Source organism: Rana temporaria, chromosome 6 (genome assembly GCF_905171775.1).
Source record: "Rana temporaria chromosome 6, aRanTem1.1, whole genome shotgun sequence".
Lineage (NCBI taxonomy): Eukaryota > Metazoa > Chordata > Amphibia > Anura > Ranidae > Rana > Rana temporaria.
In genome coordinates this window covers 11,418,729-11,435,978 of record NC_053494.1, presented here as the reverse complement: position 1 = coordinate 11,435,978, position 17,250 = coordinate 11,418,729, and the positions used below count along the sequence as shown (strand labels likewise).

The 17,250-nt window shown below is 48.0% G+C and overlaps 1 protein-coding gene across 3 annotated transcripts; it reads left to right on the top strand.

The window, feature by feature from the left end:
* SGF29 (SAGA complex associated factor 29) lies at positions 1-9,798 on the top strand. 3 transcript variants are annotated; one of them, XM_040356179.1, is made up of 10 exons: positions 1-81; positions 3,272-3,368; positions 5,325-5,400; positions 5,475-5,547; positions 5,633-5,697; positions 5,775-5,904; positions 7,426-7,572; positions 7,650-7,685; positions 8,214-8,376; positions 9,595-9,798. In XM_040356179.1, exons 2-10 carry the CDS (start codon positions 3,294-3,296, stop codon positions 9,709-9,711), a joined length of 882 nt encoding a protein of 293 aa, XP_040212113.1. In that variant the 5' UTR covers positions 1-81; positions 3,272-3,293; the 3' UTR covers positions 9,712-9,798. The 3 variants fall into 3 exon arrangements, with proteins under 3 accessions (XP_040212113.1, XP_040212112.1, XP_040212111.1); XM_040356178.1 differs by having other exon boundaries at positions 7-194; XM_040356177.1 differs by having other exon boundaries at positions 7-218.
* Positions 9,799-17,250: the final 7,452 nt, after the last annotated feature.

Here is a 17,250-nt window from a genome sequence, read left to right as displayed (position 1 = left end):
GGCGACCGTGACGTCATCAGTTCGCGCCACACTACTGCTTGGCGCTTGTTGTCCCCGGTGATCGGCCGCGTCTCCTGTGAGGTGAGTGTGCGGCGATATACATCGGTCGCTGGTGTGCGCAGGCGTGTGTCGCGATATATAGAGCACTCCCTCTCCCTACAGAGATTGTCCGGAGCTCCGGGCTCAACAATGCCGTACGTATCCGCTGCAGGCCGCCGGTAGGAGGCGCTCCTAGAGCATGGGGGAGGGGGGCGTATGTATAATGTGTAATGTATATATGTGACCAGCACGGGGCGCTCTGTCTTCTCCCACACCACACACAGGACTGATAGGAGAGAACCAGGGGGTCTTATACCGATGTAATGTATATATGTGACCAGCAGGGGCGCTCTGTCCCACACACAGGACTGATAGGAGAGAACCAGGGGGTCTTATACCGATGTAATGTATATATGTGACCAGCAGGGGCGCTCTGTCCCACACACAGGACTGATAGGGGAGAACCAGGGGACCTTATACCGATGTAATGTATATATGTGACCAGCAGGGGCGCTCTGTCCCACACACAGGACTGATAGGAGAGAACCAGGGGGTCTTATACTGATGTAATGTATATATGTGACCAGCAGGGGGCGCTCTGTCCCACACCACACACAGGACTGATAGGAGAGAACCAGGGGGTCTTATACTGATGTAATGTATATATGTGACCAGCAGGGGCGCTCTGTCCCACACCACACACAGGACTGATAGGAGAGAACCAGGGGGTCTTATACTGATGTAATGTATATATGTGACCAGCAGGGGGCGCTCTGTCCCACACCACACACAGGACTGATAGGGGAGAACCAGGGGGTCTTATACTGATGTAATGTATATATGTGACCAGCAGGGGCGCTCTGTCCCACACACAGGACTGATAGGAGAGAACCAGGGGGTCTTATACTGATGTAATGTATTTATGTGACCAGCAGGAGGCGCTCTGTCCCACACACAGGACTGATAGGGGAGAACCAGGGGGTCTTATACTTTGTAATGTATATATGTGACCAGCAGGGGGCGCTCTGTCCCACACACAGGACTGATAGGAGAGAACCAGAGGGTCTTATACTGATGTAATGTATATATGTGACCAGCAGGGGGCGCTCTGTCATCACACCACACACAGGACTGATAGGGGAGAACCAGGGGGTCTTATACTGATGTAATGTATATATGTGACCAGCAGGGGGCGCTCTGTCCCACACACAGGACTGATAGGAGAGAACCAGGGGGTCTTATACTGATGTAATGTATTTATGTGACCAGCAGGGGCGCTCTGTCCCACACACAGGACTGATAGGGGAGAACCAGGGGGCCTTATACTGATGTAATGTATATATGTGACCAGCAGAGGGCGCTCTGTCCCACACACAGGACTGATAGGAGAGAACCAGGGGGTCTTATACTGATGTAATGTATATATGTGACCAGCAGGGGCGCTCTGTCATCACACACAGGACTGATAGGAGAGAACCAGGGGGTCTTATACTGATGTAATGTATTTATGTGACCAGCAGGGGCGCTCTGTCCCACACACAGGACTGATAGGGGAGAACCAGGGGGCCTTATACTGATGTAATGTATATATGTGACCAGCAGAGGGCGCTCTGTCCCACACCACACACAGGACTGATAGGAGAGAACCAGGGGGTCTTATACTGATGTAATGTATATATGTGACCAGCAGGGGCGCTCTGTCATCACACACAGGACTGATAGGAGAGAACAGGGGGTCTTATACTGATGTAATGTATATATGTGACCAGCAGGGGGCGCTCTGTCCCACACACAGGACTGATAGAAGAGAACCAGGGGGTCTTATACTGATGTAATGTATATATGTGACCAGCAGGGGGCGCTCTGTCCCACACACAGGACTGATAGGAGAGAACCAGAGGGTCTTATACTGATGTAATGTATATATGTGACCAGCAGGGGCGCTCTGTCATCACACCACACACAGGACTGATAGGGGAGAACCAGGGGGTCTTATACTGATGTAATGTATATATGTGACAAGCAGGGGCGCTCTGTCCCACACACAGGACTGATAGGAGAGAACCAGAGGGTCTTATACTGATGTAATGTATATATGTGACCAGCAGGGGCGCTCTGTCATCACACCACACACAGGACTGATAGGGGAGAACCAGGGGGTCTTATACTGATGTAATGTATATATGTGACCAGCAGGGGCGCGCTGTCATCACACCACACACAGGACTGATAGGAGAGAACCAGGGGGTCTTATACTGATGTAATGTATATATGTGACCAGCAGGGGGCGCTCTGTCCCACACACAGGACTGATAGGAGAGAACCAGAGGGTCTTGTACTGATGTAATGTATATATGTGACCAGCAGGGGGCACTCTGTCCCACACACAGGACTGATAGGAGAGAACCAGGGGGTCTTATACTGATGTAATGTATTTATGTGACCAGCAGGGGCGCTCTGTCATCACAGGACTGATAGGGGAGAACAGGGGGTCTTATACTGATGTAATGTATATATGTGACCAGCAGAGGGCGCTCTGTCACCTCCTACACCACACACAGGACTGATGGGGGAGAACCAGGGGGTCTTATACTGATGTAATATATATTTGACAAGCAGGGGGCGCTCTGTCATCACACCACACACAGGACTGATAGGAGAGAACAGGGGGTCTTATACTGATGTAATGTATATATGTGACCAGCAGGGGGCGCTCTGTCCCACACCACACACAGGACTGATAGGAGAGAACAGGGGGTCTTATACTGATGTAATGTATATATGTGACCAGCAGGGGGCGCTCTGTCCCACACCACACACAGGACTGATAGAAGAGAACCAAGGGGGTCTTATACTGATGTAATGTATATATGTGACCAGCAGGGGGCGCTCTGTCCCACACCACACACAGGACTGATAGAAGAGAACCAAGGGGGTCTTATACTGATGTAATGTATATATGTGACCAGCAGGGGCGCTCTGTCATCACACCACACACAGGACTGATAGAAGAGAACCAAGGGGGTCTTATTCTGATGTAATGTATATATGTGACCAGCAGGGGGCGCTCTGTTATCACACAGGACTGATAGGAGAGTTGTACCTTATACTGATGTTATACTATGTAATGTAAATTCAATTTTTCTGATTTCCCATAATTCCCTCACAGACCTGATCATTGCCCACAAAGGGAACCTTTTTATACCCCCCCCCCCCCTTTTTTTCCCCCCAGGAAGGAAAGGAAGGAAGTGAAGATGGCGCTGGTATCGGCGGACACGCGGATATCAGAGTTATTGAGTGAGCTGCACCAACTTATCAAACAGACACAGGTGAGGAGGGGATCAGGTGGGGAGGAGGGGATCAGATTAGATGGGAGGTGGGGAGGAGGAGGGGATCAGATCGGAGGAGGGGATTAGATTGGATGGGAGGTGAGGCGGGGGGTCTGATTAGATGGGGGGGGGGGGGGGAAATCAGGTAGGAGGGGATTAGAGGGGGTCAGATGGGAGGTGAGGAGGGGATCAGGTAGGAGGGGATTTGAGGGGGTCAGATGGGAGGTGAGGAGGGATGGATCAGATGGGAGGTGGGGAGAAGGAGAGGATCGAATGGGAGGTGAGGACGGGATCAGAGGGGATCGGATGGGAGGTGAGGACGGGATCAGAGGGGATCGGATGGGAGGTGAGGACGGGATCAGAGGGGATCGGATGGGAGGTGAGGACGGGATCAGAGGGGATCGGATGGAAGGTGAGGACGGGATCAGAGGGGATCGGATGGGAGGTGAGGACGGGATCAGAGGGGTGAGGACGGGATCAGAGGGGACGGGATCAGAGGGGTGAGGACGGGATCAGAGGGGACGGGATCAGAGGGATGAGGACGGGATCAGAGGGGATGGGAGGTGAGGACGGGATCAGAGGGGATCGGATGGAAGGTGAGGACGGGGTCAGAGGGGATCGGATGGGAGGTGAGGAGGGATGGATCAGATGGGAGGTGGGGAGAAGGAGAGGATCGGATGGGAGGTGAGGACGGGACCAGAGGGGATCGGATGGGAGGTGAGGACGGGACCAGAGGGGATCGGATGGGAGGTGAGGACGGGACCAGAGGGGATCGGATGGAAGGTGAGGACGGGGTCAGAGGGGATCGGATGGGAGGTGAGGACGGGATCAGAGGGGTGAGGACGGGATCAGAGGGGACGGGATCAGAGGGATGAGGACGGGATCAGAGGGGATGGGAGGTGAGGACGGGACCAGAGGGGATCGGATGGGAGGTGAGGACGGGATCAGAGGGGATCGGATGGGAGGTCTGCTTCCCTCTGTCCAGCCAGAGAACCTTTAAAAAGTTGGACTCTAAGCAGTTGTGGACACAAGAAGTGTGACACGCCTAAAGACTTCATGGACGCACACAGGATGTATGTAGTACCTCGGTGCCACTTCCTGGTTGCACTTTGCCAGCGTACCGTGCTGGTTAATACGGAGAACAGGGACAGACCGCGTTGCTGTGCGATCCGCGGTCAGTTTAGGTGTGAACCGAGCCTAAAAGTGATCCCGTGGTGAATCCGCCGCCAGAATCTCCGCCAGAAAACAATGATACCCCTGCTGCCATAACTCCCGTATTAGACATCAAAGTAATGATGTAAATTTCTTGCGGGAAAGGGAAGGGTGGGTGAGCAGGCGAATGCGGGCAGACAAGCAGGGGATGCAGAGCGGGAGGAAGGGTGGGCGAGCAGGCGAATGCGGGCAGACAAGCAGGGGATGCAGAGCGGGAGGAAGGGTGGGCGAGCAGGCGAATGCGGGAGGTCGAGCAGGCAAATGCGGACGGACAAGCAGGCTATGTGGAGCGGGAGGGCGAATGCGGGCGGACAATCAGGGGATGCGGAACGGGAGGAAGGGAGGGCGAGCAGGCAAATGCGGGAGGGCGAGCAGGCAAATGCAGGGCAGCGCAGGCAGGCGATACGGAGCGGGGGGAGGGCGAGCAGGCGAATGCGGAGCGGGGGGGGCGATGCGGGAGGACGCAGGCAGGCAATGCGGGAGGGCGTAAGGGAACATCCACCCACATCAGCGCAACTCCCATCTTGGCCATTGATGTGCTGTGACAGTGGCTACATTCCCATGATCCGTTTCCAATGGAAACCCAATTACAGCTGACAGCGGGCTTCATATACAGTGGCTGCTGGGAGGAGTCTTTGAAGAGTTAAAGGGGACTTGTTGACCAGTGATGGGTTCATGAAATGACTAAGAACATAAATAATAATTCTAATTGGAACACAATGAAATGGTAATTTGTGTTTCCAGGAGGAGAGGTCGAGAAGTGAGCACAACCTGGTGAACATCCAGAAGACTCATGAGAGGATGCAGACAGAGAACAAGAGTAAGTGTCACTGATGAGGTGTTTGGGTCTGGGAGGAGCTGGGACTAGTCAGTAACGCTCTCTTCTCTCTGCAGTCTCTCCTTATTACCGCACCAAACTGCGAGGACTCTACACCACCGCCAAGGCTGACGCTGAGGTCGAGTGCAAGTGAGTGGCAAGGAATAGGATACTGCAAGATCCAGTTCTGTTTGGTCATCCATCTTATTGAACATTGGTTGTGTTTCTTCCCCAGTATCCTGCGCAGATCTCTGGATAAAATTGCAGAAATCAAATCTCTTCTGGAGGAGAGACGGATCGGTGAGTGTTGCGGCTTCCTCTGCCCTTCCTGTCTCCTGTCTCTGCTCGATTCTCACCCTCTTCCTTTTATTCTGCAGCTGCAAAGATTGCCGGACTGTACCATGACTCTGAGCCCCCCCGCAAGACCATGAGACGAGGGGTGCTGATGACACTGCTACAACAATCTGCCATGACCCTTCCCTTGTGGATCGGAAAACCAGGAGAGAAGTATGTATAGAAAGAGAGCCGGGGGTCGGAATTACAGGTTTCTTTTTCATGGTCCCAACAAATCCCATGTCTGGTTACTATGAGATGCACAGGCAATCCCCCCCCCCCCCTCTTACCGCCCATCAGGATCTCTCCAAAGTCTCTCCTGCGATTGGAGAGTTCGGGGATCAGATCCAGCATTGGCACCGGGTTACCACAGCACTTTGCCAAAGGTTTCTGGCCATCTCTATGATCCTGGGAGGCCGGAAGCAACGTTATGGCATCACTTCCAGCTCTGGTAGATGTAAACACTGACACTTTTTCCTAGAAATCGGATCAACGCTGTGTTCCTTCCTCCCTTTTTTTTTTTCATGCTTTCCAGAGTAGAGGAGATATCGGGGGTCTTATACAGATCTCAGATCTCTTTATAAAGAGGACCTGTCATGCCTTATTTCTATCACAAAGGATGTTTTTACATTTCTTATGATGGAAATAAAAGTGATCAAAGAAAAAAAATAACTCAAAATTGGTAACCTGTAAAAATGTGCAAAGTGTCGCCTATGGAGATTTTTTTATTACCGCAGTTTGGTGCCATTCCACGAGCGTTCACAAGTTTAAAGGATGACATGTATCGGTTTACACGGCGTAACATCATTTTGTATATTTTAGCAAAAAAATGGGTTTTATATTGTGTTTTTTTTTTTTTTTTTTGCATTACAATTCATCAAAGTGAATTTTTCCCCCAAAAATTGTGTTTAAAAAATTGCTGCACAAATACTGTACGACATAAAAAATTGCAACAACCACCTTTTTATTCTCTATGGTCTCTGCTAAAATAAATTTAAATGAAATTACATAAATATATATATATTTTTTTTATTAGAGAGCGATGGATAAATATAGATCTATATCTATAGAGAGAGCTATGGAGATATAATATATATATAATACAAAAGTGCAGCGCTGTGAGAATGAATGGTAAAATGAATAATGTCCAAATGAGCATATGTAATCTTCAAGATATTAAGTGTTGAAAATTAAGAACCTCCACCGAGAATTCAGTGTGCAGATAAGGAAACACACCACACCCTGTGCAGTCAAACTGCTTACCAGATCAACATCATTATAGGCATGTAGAGTTAAATAATGCAGGGATCAATGGCAGTCACACTTCCACTTGGAAAAAAAATGCAGAGAGGAAACACAATAGTGAAGCCCGTATGTGAAAGTAACACGCAGTTTATTGTGATGTACTTACAAACATGATGGAAAAACAGGCATCAAACAAAGTAAAGTTCCATGGAGAATAGCGTACATGTGTCAGGTCAGCCTTACATGTTTCATCCGACAGGATAACTTCAGGATATCTTTATATATATATATATAATCAGAGATATAGATCTATATCTAGGTATATCTAAAATAAATGCTGATATTACATGTAGGAGAAACAAATCGGAATTGGCCTGGTGGGGGAACTGGATAAAACATTTCCAGCTTTTAATTAATTTTTTCTTCTTACTTTCTGCTTTTGTCGCACAGGCCGCCTCCTTTATGCGGCGCCATCCCTGCTTCTAGCGATTACGTAGCCAAGCCCGGTGATAAGGTAGCGGCAAGGGTTAAGGCGGTGGACGGAGATGAGCAGTGGATTTTGGCTGAGGTGGTCAGTTACAGCCACGCAGCAAACAAGTAAGTCCTGTTTTCTGGGGTGGTCAGCAGGTAATGTGACTCTAATACACGGGACTAAAATCTGTTCTCTGTTTTAGGTATGAAGTGGACGACATCGACGAGGAGGGGAAAGAGTGAGTATCAGCCGAGGCTTAATGGTATTATTGTTACAGCTCAACTCTGGCCTTCCCTTCTGTCTTGCACTGTTGTACTGGCGCTACTCCTGGACTAAAACTACTTCCAGATTTCAATGCACACTGTGAACTTCTTCTTTATATTTCACTTTCTGTGATAGTTAAGAGATGTCAGCTTTGTTGTGTATGTAGCTTCAATAGTTTTGCACTGAATGAGCTCACAGTGTAGTTCAGGGATATGCAATTAGCGGACCTCCAGCTGTTGCAAAACTACAAGTCCCATCGTGCCTCTGGGGTGTCATGCTTGTGGCTGTCAGTCTTGCTATGCCTATCGGGACTTGTAGTTCCGCAACAGCTGGAGGTCCGCTAATTGCATATCCCTGGACTGTAGTTATTAGCAGCTATCCATCCGTTTCAGTGCAGCCTGTATGTGATGACTTAGGCCTAAGTTCTGGAATGAGCTGTAGACATCCGATGGTGAGCACACCACCTTTTATACTAATCGATTTCTCATCCTTTTGTCTTCAGGCGTCACACGCTCAGTCGTCGGAGGATCATCCCTCTGCCACAGTGGAAAGCCAATCCAGAGACAGACCCAGAGGCTTTGTTCCAGAAGGACCAGCTGGTACTAGCGCTGTACCCCCAAACGACATGCTTCTATCGGGCCCTGATACACGCACCGCCACAACGGGTAAGTATACAGCCTATTTACATTTTTGGGAAGATGTAGATACAGGATATATGCAGCACAAAGGCCTACATACTCCTGTTAGATTTCCATTAAAGGGGTTGTAAAGGTAAAACAAAATTCACCTTATTGCATTCTATGCATTAAGGTGAAAAAACGTCCGAACATACCGGCCCCTCGTTATACTTGACCCCTCGAAAGTCCTGCGCTCGGCCCCGACATCCTCTTCGCCGCTGATTGGCTAGAGCGGAAGGATTAAAGCAGCGCAGCCATTGGCTGGCGCTGCTGTCAATCACATCCAATGACGTGGCACGCCGCTGAGAGATACAGTGAGCGGCTATGGCCGCTCTGTGTATCACTGGAGCGTGCCCGCAAAGACTACACACAATGCGAGCTCTCTCGCATGAATGTGTGCAGTTCTTGCTGGGAGGAGCCGCAACAGCCGCCGAGGGACCCCAGAAGACGTGGATCGGGGCCACTGTGCGGGAGATCTCTCTGCTGAGCCGGCGGATGACAGGTCCCTCTCTGCTCACTGAGCGGGGAGGGGCTTGTAAAGCGCCGCTGTCTCCTATGGAGAGATCTGATGAAAATGGACAGCATGTCCGTTTTTTTCATCAGATCTCACCCGTTTCGATCCGCCATGGACGGATGGGGACGTATCGCCATCCGTCTGATTTGATCAGATGTCAGTGGACATGTCTCCGCTGACACCTGTAGCTCCATAGGATTGCATGGAGCGGCCGTTTAGGTCCGCTGACAGGTGGACCTGAACGGTCCGACTGTGTGAAAGGGGCCTTAGGGGGGGCGCAACACAAACGTGTTTTTTTTTTTTTGTTTTTTTTTACCTATATGCATAAAGTTGGAAAACATCGGCCTTTACAACCACTTTTTAAAACTTTCCCCATGAAGTCACTTTGGGGAATATTTACTGACATTATCGAGTGTAAAATTGGGTGCAACTCTGTATAGAAACCAACTCGGCTTTCAGGTTTTTGAATTGAACAAACTGAAGTTAGAAGCTGTTTGGCTTCCATGTACAGCTGCACCAGATTCTGAGTCCGTCTCCCCCAGTATTCTAACTTTAGATTCATCATCTATTATTTTTTGGGGTGGGGGAAGTTTTGTACTTGGTTTGCTGAATTCTAGAAATGGTGGTTTCTCTTGGGTCATTAGGAATTGTTGGGCTGTTCTTTCTGATACTCCTGTATTTTCTCCCCACAGCCGCAGGATGATTATTCTGTGCTGTTTGAAGACACGTCGTATGCTGACGGATACTCTCCCCCTCTAAACGTGGCTCAGAGATATGTGGTCGCCTGTAAAGAACCAAAGAAGAAGTAAAGTTGGACACTCTGTGCATTATGTGAAGCTGCCAGAAATGTCGATAATAAAGTGTCTCTGTCACTAAAATCGATCTGCCAAATCAAAGGACACCTGGAAAGAAGGTGGTAAATACTCCTCTCTGAGCCCTGCTGTAATAAATATAAACTGGTGCTTGAAAATGATTTCAGGCCACCCTGCTGCACTCAGTGGTTTGATCCGCCGCCCTCTACTTCACTACCACCCCCCTGTTATTGGGTGGAACCATTGAGGGCAGCAGGGAAGAGAAGGAATCTGACGCTCCTGGAAATGTCTATTTTAAATCTTCATCCGGCATCCAATGCATTGTAGCAGTGTTCGTGGTGCAGGCACCAGGAGAGGTAGGTTCAGTCCTTTTTTCTAGGGGTCCCTGCTCTTGGTACCTTTTATTTTAGCATCTGGACTATAGGACAGGTGGAGCTAAATCTTCACCATATGTTTTTTTATAGTCTGTGTTTAAGGGAAATCTATCATAAAGCACGTTAGGCTAAATTCACAAAGCTAAGGTTACTTCTTTGTAAAACAATGACAATTATTTTTATGGGTGCAACAGGATTTATAAACTACCCTTACATTAATGTTACTAAACATTTGTATAGGTTTGTTTAACCCCCTTCCACCTGCAATCCATATTAACTTCCCCCTATGCTGGGGGAAATCTCTGTGTATTAAAGTGGTTGTAAATCCTTCCATATACCCAGTGAGGTGACTGGCCTCGGGTAACACACACACACACACACACACACACACACACACACACACACACACACACACACACACACACACACAACAAGTTGTATCTGCGAGCTTCTCTTCATCTGTTCAAAGTCCAGAATTTATAAAGCTTGTGAAAAAAAAAGGGGGGGGGGCAGAGAGCTCAGTGAGAACTGATTGGAGAGAAGGGACACACCACCAGAGCTGAAGCTGTCAATCACAGGCTGTGCGGAGCTCCCTGTGTCAGGAATACTTGTCGGAAGTGACTCATGCTGATAGAGCGGGGGTGACCAACCAGTGGCCCGCGACCTACTGCTCTGGGATGGCTGGTTGGCAAGCCCGGATCCCGCATCAGTGTTGGTTATGAAGCAGGCGGCTGAAGCATTAGCCAATACTTCCTGTATAGCGCTAGCTCCTGTTACAGGCAAAGTGATACCAAATATGGGCATAGCTGTTCTGCAGTGGTTACTGGTCTGCTTTCAAATCGAAATGCAGGTGTACTGCCTACTGCTAATCCTATCCCCTAAAAAGAACCAGAAGGGGATCCATCCCCTTTCCGGCCTGGGTGCATCGGATTGAAGGGCCCATAGAGCAGAGTGGGCTGTGTCCCATGTCCGTTCTCCATATGTAGAGTGGATACGGACCTGTCATCCGCCCCACTCATTGTGGCCTGCGACCGGTTACCAAGTCACTTAGGTGGCCCTCGCTCCTCAAAAGGTTGGGCATCCCTGTGATAGAGGGAGGAGGCAGCAGAGATGACACTTCGTGCTCTGGATTGAGACTATATATATTCATATCTATATAATAGATTTGCATCTTTATATTTCATGTCTGAGGTTTACGACCACTTTTATGAACCTACATGTGTCATGGCTGCTGCCTCTTACTCCCAGCAACTCTGTTCCCCGTGGACTCTCAGGAGCCAATCAGAGTAGTTCCCAACCATGGGATCACTTTGTCAGATATGACCTGGTGATCACATGCAAGCTGGAGGCTAAATCAAGTTAGCCAACTAACACTGACAGGAAGTCGTTTCACTAAAGTTTTTCATAGTTCCGCCCGTCTCCCACGGTACAAAGTGCATTTTGTCCCATCTTTTGGTCCTTATCCTGAGCTAGCTCAGTCAAATGGTTCTGCATTTTGTATCTAAAGTGCACATTTTTTTTTCTACATGAACGAACAGAAGCTTTTATTTCTACTGAGACTTATTTAAAGGAGTTGTAAAAGCAGAAGGTTTTTTTCTCTTAACCACTTCAGGCCTGGAAGATTTTACCCCCCCCCCCCCTTCCTGACCAGAGCACTTTTTACAATTTGGCACTGCGTCGCTCTGACAATTGCGCGGTCGTGCGATGCTGCACCCAAATGAAATTTGCGTCCTTTTTTTCCTACAAATAGAGCTTTCTTTTGGTGGTATTTGATCACCTCTGCGTTTGTTTATAGCGCAAAAAAGAAAAGCAACAATTAAAAAAAAAAAAAATTCTTCCTCATTTTAGGTCAATATGTATTTTTCTACATATTTTTGGTAAAAAAAAAAATAAAAATCGCAATAAGCGTTTATTTATTGTTTTTTTTTTCCGCAAAAGTTATAGCGTCTACAAACAATGGGAAAGATTTATGGCATTTTTATGGTGTCTTTATTATGTATGTATTTCTTTACTAGTAATGGTGGTGATCTGGGATTTCTAGTAGTACTGCGGCGGACAGATCAGTTACTTGACGCATTTTTGGGACCATTGACATTTATAGAGCGATCAGTGCTATAAATATGCACCGATTACTGTATAAATGTTACTGGCAGGGAAGGAGTCAACACTAGGGGGGTTAACTGTATGGGGATGTGACTAACTAGGAGAGATGACAGATCGTTGTTCCTACTTTGTAGAAACACATGATCTGTCTTCTCTCCTCTGACAGCACAGGGATTTCCGGTTCCCCCGCGCGCCCTCTGGTGGCTCTCCCGCGCGCCCTCTGGTGGCTCTCCTGGGCAAAGCTCTCTCTCTCTCTATATATATATATATATATATATATATATATATATATATATATATATATATATATATATATATATATATATATATATATATATATATATATATATATAAATTTCTGCCACAGTATATCTACGTGAGCCTGTCAGGAACCGGTTAATGCATTCTTTGCATTAAGATAAAAAACCTTCTGTGTGTAGCAGTACCCCCTAATACTTACCTGAGCCCCATCTGTATCGAGCGATGTCCACGAGTCCCTCAGCCGTCCGGGACTCTCCTGATTGGCTGAGACACAGCAGCGGTGCCATTGGCTCCTGCCGCTGTCAATAAGAGTCAGCCAATCTGGAGAGAGAGAGAAGGGGTGGGGCTGACTGCCACATGGAGCTGCAGCTCGGCTTGGGTGCCCCCATAGCAAGCTGCTTGCTGTGGGGGCTACTCTGCGAAAGGGAGGGGCCAGGAGAGCCAAAGAGGGACCCGAGAACAGGAGGATTGGGGGCTGCTCTGTGCAAAACCACTGCACAGAGGTAAGTATAACATGTTTGTTGTTTAAAAAGAAAAAAAAAAAAGAGACTTTACAATCACTTTAATGTCCTGTGTATCTAGGCATTAATTACTCTGGTCTTCAAAGGGTTAAAGCTTTGTGAATTGAGTCTATTATTCATATGGGAAAGCTTAGAAGGGAGCTGCTGTTCTGACTTATTAGTCTAGTGGAGGCAATGCCATTCCCCCCCCCCCCCCATTCCTTTTGTTGAGGAGGAAACAAAACAATCCCCATCAGGTCAGGACTTTCACAGGACAGAAATTTTATCAAGCTTAAAGCTGAACTCTGTATTAGAAATGTCAGATCCTACCTTTAACACACATGGTCTTTTTTGCAAACAAAGCAGCAGCCACAGGGTTTAAAGTCCCTAATGTGCTGCATGCAAGAGCAGTAGGCACTGTGCCCTCTCCTTCCCCACTGTAGTTAATTCCTAACAGCGGCAGCATCCTTTCATTGTCACTGGTTGTGGTGGGAAATCCCAGACTCTGCTCTGTCCTGCTGATTCTCACTGCCTAATTTTGACAGGTCAGGAGGCCCCTGGTCTGTCCCTCCCACCACAACTTCATACCTAGACTGACGAGTCAGGAGACTCCTGGTCTGGCCCTCATCCCTTGATTGATGTGTCAGGAGGCCCCTAGTCTGTCCCTCCCACCACACCCTCATACCTTGACTGAAGAGGCAGGGGACTCCTGGTCTGTCTCGTCCACTATGACCTCATACCTAGACTGACGAGTCAGCAGACTTCTGGTCTGGCCCTCATCCCTTGATGGGTCAGGAGGCCCCTGGTCTGTCCCTCCCACCACACCCTCATACCTTGACTGACGAGGCAGGGGACTCCTGGTCTGTCTTGTCCACTATGACCTCATACCTTGACTGACAAGTCAGGAGACTCCTGGTCTGGCCCTCATTCCTTGACTGATGGGTCAGGAGGCCCCTGGTCTGTCCCTCCCACCACACCCTCATACCTTGACTGACGGGTCGGGAGACTCCTGATCTGTCCCTCCTACCACGACTGACGAGGCAGGGGACTCCTGGTCTGTCTCGTCCACTATGACCTCATACCTAGACTGACGAGTCAAGACTCCTGGTCTGGCCCTCATCCCTTGATGGGTCAGGAGGTCCCTGGTCTGTCCCTCCCACCACACCCTCATACCTTGACTGACGAGGCAGGGGACTCCTGGTCTGTCTTGTCCACTATGACCTCATACCTTGACTGACAAGTCAGGAGACTCCTGGTCTGGCCCTCATTCCTTGACTGATGGGTCAGGAGGCCCCTGGTCTGTCCCTCCCACCACACCCTCATACCTTGACTGACGGGTCGGGAGACTCCTGATCTGTCCCTCCTACCACGACTGACGAGGCAGGGGACTCCTGGTCTGTCTCGTCCACTATGACCTCATACCTAGACTGACGAGTCAAGACTCCTGGTCTGGCCCTCATCCCTTGATGGGTCAGGAGGTCCCTGGTCTGTCCCTCCCACCACACCCTCATACCTTGACTCGCAGGCAGGAGACTCCTGGTCTGTCCCTCCCACCACATCCTCATACCTTGACTCGCAGGCAGGAGACTCCTGGTCTGTCCCTCCCACCACGCCCTCATACCTTGACTGTTGGGTCAGGAGCCTCCTGGTCTGTCCCTCCCACCACATCCTATTCCTCATACCTTGACTCGCAGGCAGGAGACTCCACACGGAGGCCTCTAACAGTATGCAAGGGTAAGTAACTCCCACAGCAGTAAGCTCAACACCATTGCAGGGGATGCCTGTTATTTGAACACCTGCTTTGTGAAAACTTCTTTAGAGCCTGTGACCCATTTCAGAAGAAAAGATTTCTAAAAGTCCTGTCTGGGCCTTGCATGCCTCAGGATCACACATACTTTGTACCAGAAGTACAGACCGCACATTAGAATGAATGAGGCTGCAGTAGGGAGGACCACAGAGTGTGCAGCCTGCAGTTAGAATGTCAGCTTCCTTCTAAGACTTCTCACACAGGTGCTGTACTCTGACTAGTTACTCCCTTTAGTATAGTCTTCTCTGTAAGATAGACCCTTTTTTACATGAATGGATGTAATTGAATTTCCATATTGGGATAAAGAAACTCACCTGGAGTCTTGTTTTTATAAAGCAATTTTGTACAGACATGGAGAATAAAACTCTCTGGATAAGGAAGAAAGATCTCCAATAAATATGTACAGCAAAAACACAGCTTCCCGCGTCCAATTATTGTACATATATGTGTGTATGAATATGTTTAACCTGCTTGTCTGATCTTCCCCCCCCTTCATCAACATGCTAATGACCTTCTTAAAGGCAAAGTTAAGAAAAAAATAAATGCACATATTTTTTCAGGGAGAAAAAGTAATACAAAGGGCATTTAAAGTGTTACTAAACCCACAACAGCAGGGCTCGACAATATCCGGGCGCCTGGTTGCAATTGCGACAAGAACAACGGTCCAATGGCGGGATGTAAAGGCTAGGAGGCGGGACTTCGAGGGGAGCCGAGCACACAGTACATTCGGCTCAGCTCGGTCTACGTCGGCGACGCTCCTCTTGCCCTCAGAGACGGCGGGGATCGGCGTATAACACGCACCCACAATTTTCCCCTGATTTTAAGGGGAAAAAAAGTGTGTATTATACGCCGATAAATACAGGGAGTGCAGAATTATTAGGCAAGTTGTATTTTTGAGGATTCATTTTATTATTGAACAACAACCATGTTCTCAATGAACCCAAAAAACTCATTAATATCAAATCTGAATATTTTTGGAAGTAGTTTTTAGTTTGTTTTTAGTTTTATCTATTTTAGGGGGATATCTGTGTGCGCAGGTGACTTACTGTGCATAATTATTAGGCAACTTAACAAAAAAAATATATATACCCATTTCAATTATTTATTTTTACCAGTGAAACCAATATAACATCTCAACATTCACAAATATACATTTCTGACATTCAAAAACAAAACAAAAACAAATCAGTGACCAATATAGCCACCTTTCTTTGCAAGGACACTCAAAAGCCTGCCATCCATGGATTCTGTCAGTGTTTTGATCTGTTCACCATCAACATTGCGTGCAGCAGCAACCACAGCCTCCCAGACACTGTTCAGAGAGGTGTACTGTTTTCCCTCCTTGTAAATCTCACATTTGATGATGGACCACAGGTTCTCAATGGGGTTCAGATCAGGTGAACAAGGAGGCCATGTCATTAGTTTTTCTCCTTTTATACCCTTTCTTGCCAGCCACGCTGTGGAGTACTTGGACGCGTGTGATGGAGCATTGTCCTGCATGAAAATCATGTTTTTCTTGAAGGATGCAGACTACTTCCTGTACCACGGCTTGAAGAAGGTGTCTTCCAGAAACTGGCAGTAGGACTGGGAGTTGAGCTTGACTCCATCCTCAACCCGAAAAGGCCCCACAAGCTCATCTTTGATGATACCAGCCCAAACCAGTACTCCACCTCCACCTTGCTGGCGTCTGAGTCGGACTGGAGCTCCCTGCCCTTTACCAATCCAGCCACGGGCCCATCCATCTGGCCCATCAAGACTCACTCTCATTTCATCAGTCCATAAAACCTTAGAAAAATCAGTCTTGAGATATTTCTTGGCCCAGTCTTGACGTTTCAGCTTGTGTGTCTTGTTCAGTGGTGGTCGTCTTTCAGCCTTTCTTACCTTGGCCATGTCTCTGAGTATTGCACACCTTGTGCTTTTGGGCACTCCAGTGATGTTGCAGCTCTGAAATATGGCCAAACTGGTGGCAAGTGGCATCTTGGCAGCTGCACGCTTGACTTTTCTCAGTTCATGGGCAGTTATTTTGCGCCTTGGTTTTTCCACACGCTTCTTGCGACCCTGTTGACTATTTTGAATGAAACGCTTGATTGTTCGATGATCACGCTTCAGAAGCTTTGCAATTTTAAGAGTGCTGCATCCCTCTGCAAGATATCTCACTATTTTTGACTTTTCTGAGCCTGTCAAGTCCTTCTTTTGACCCATTTTGCCAAAGGAAAGGAAGTTGACTAATAATTATGCACACCTGATATAGGGTGTTGATGTCATTAGACCACACCCCTTCTCATTACAGAGATGCACATCACCTAATATGCTTAATTGGTAGTAGGCTTTCGAGCCTATACAGCTTGGAGTAAGACAACATGCATAAAGAGGATGATGTGGTCAAAATACTCATTTGCCTAATAATTCTGCACTCCCTGTACAGTATATTATATATATATATATATATACACATACATATACACACACACACACACTCAGGACCTGATCA

What these genes read in the sequence shown, in the direction of transcription:
- SGF29 (XM_040356177.1), top strand. Translation starts at nt 190, where the DNA reads ATGCCGTACGTATCCGCTGCAGGCCGCCG. An exon ending in GTATCCGCTGCAGGCCGCCG is followed by an intron (nt 219 to 3,271) that starts GTAGGAGGCGCT and finishes TTTTCCCCCCAG; the next exon opens with GAAGGAAAGGAAGGAAGTGA. An exon ending in GACGCTGAGGTCGAGTGCAA is followed by an intron (nt 5,548 to 5,632) that starts GTGAGTGGCAAG and finishes TTTCTTCCCCAG; the next exon opens with TATCCTGCGCAGATCTCTGG.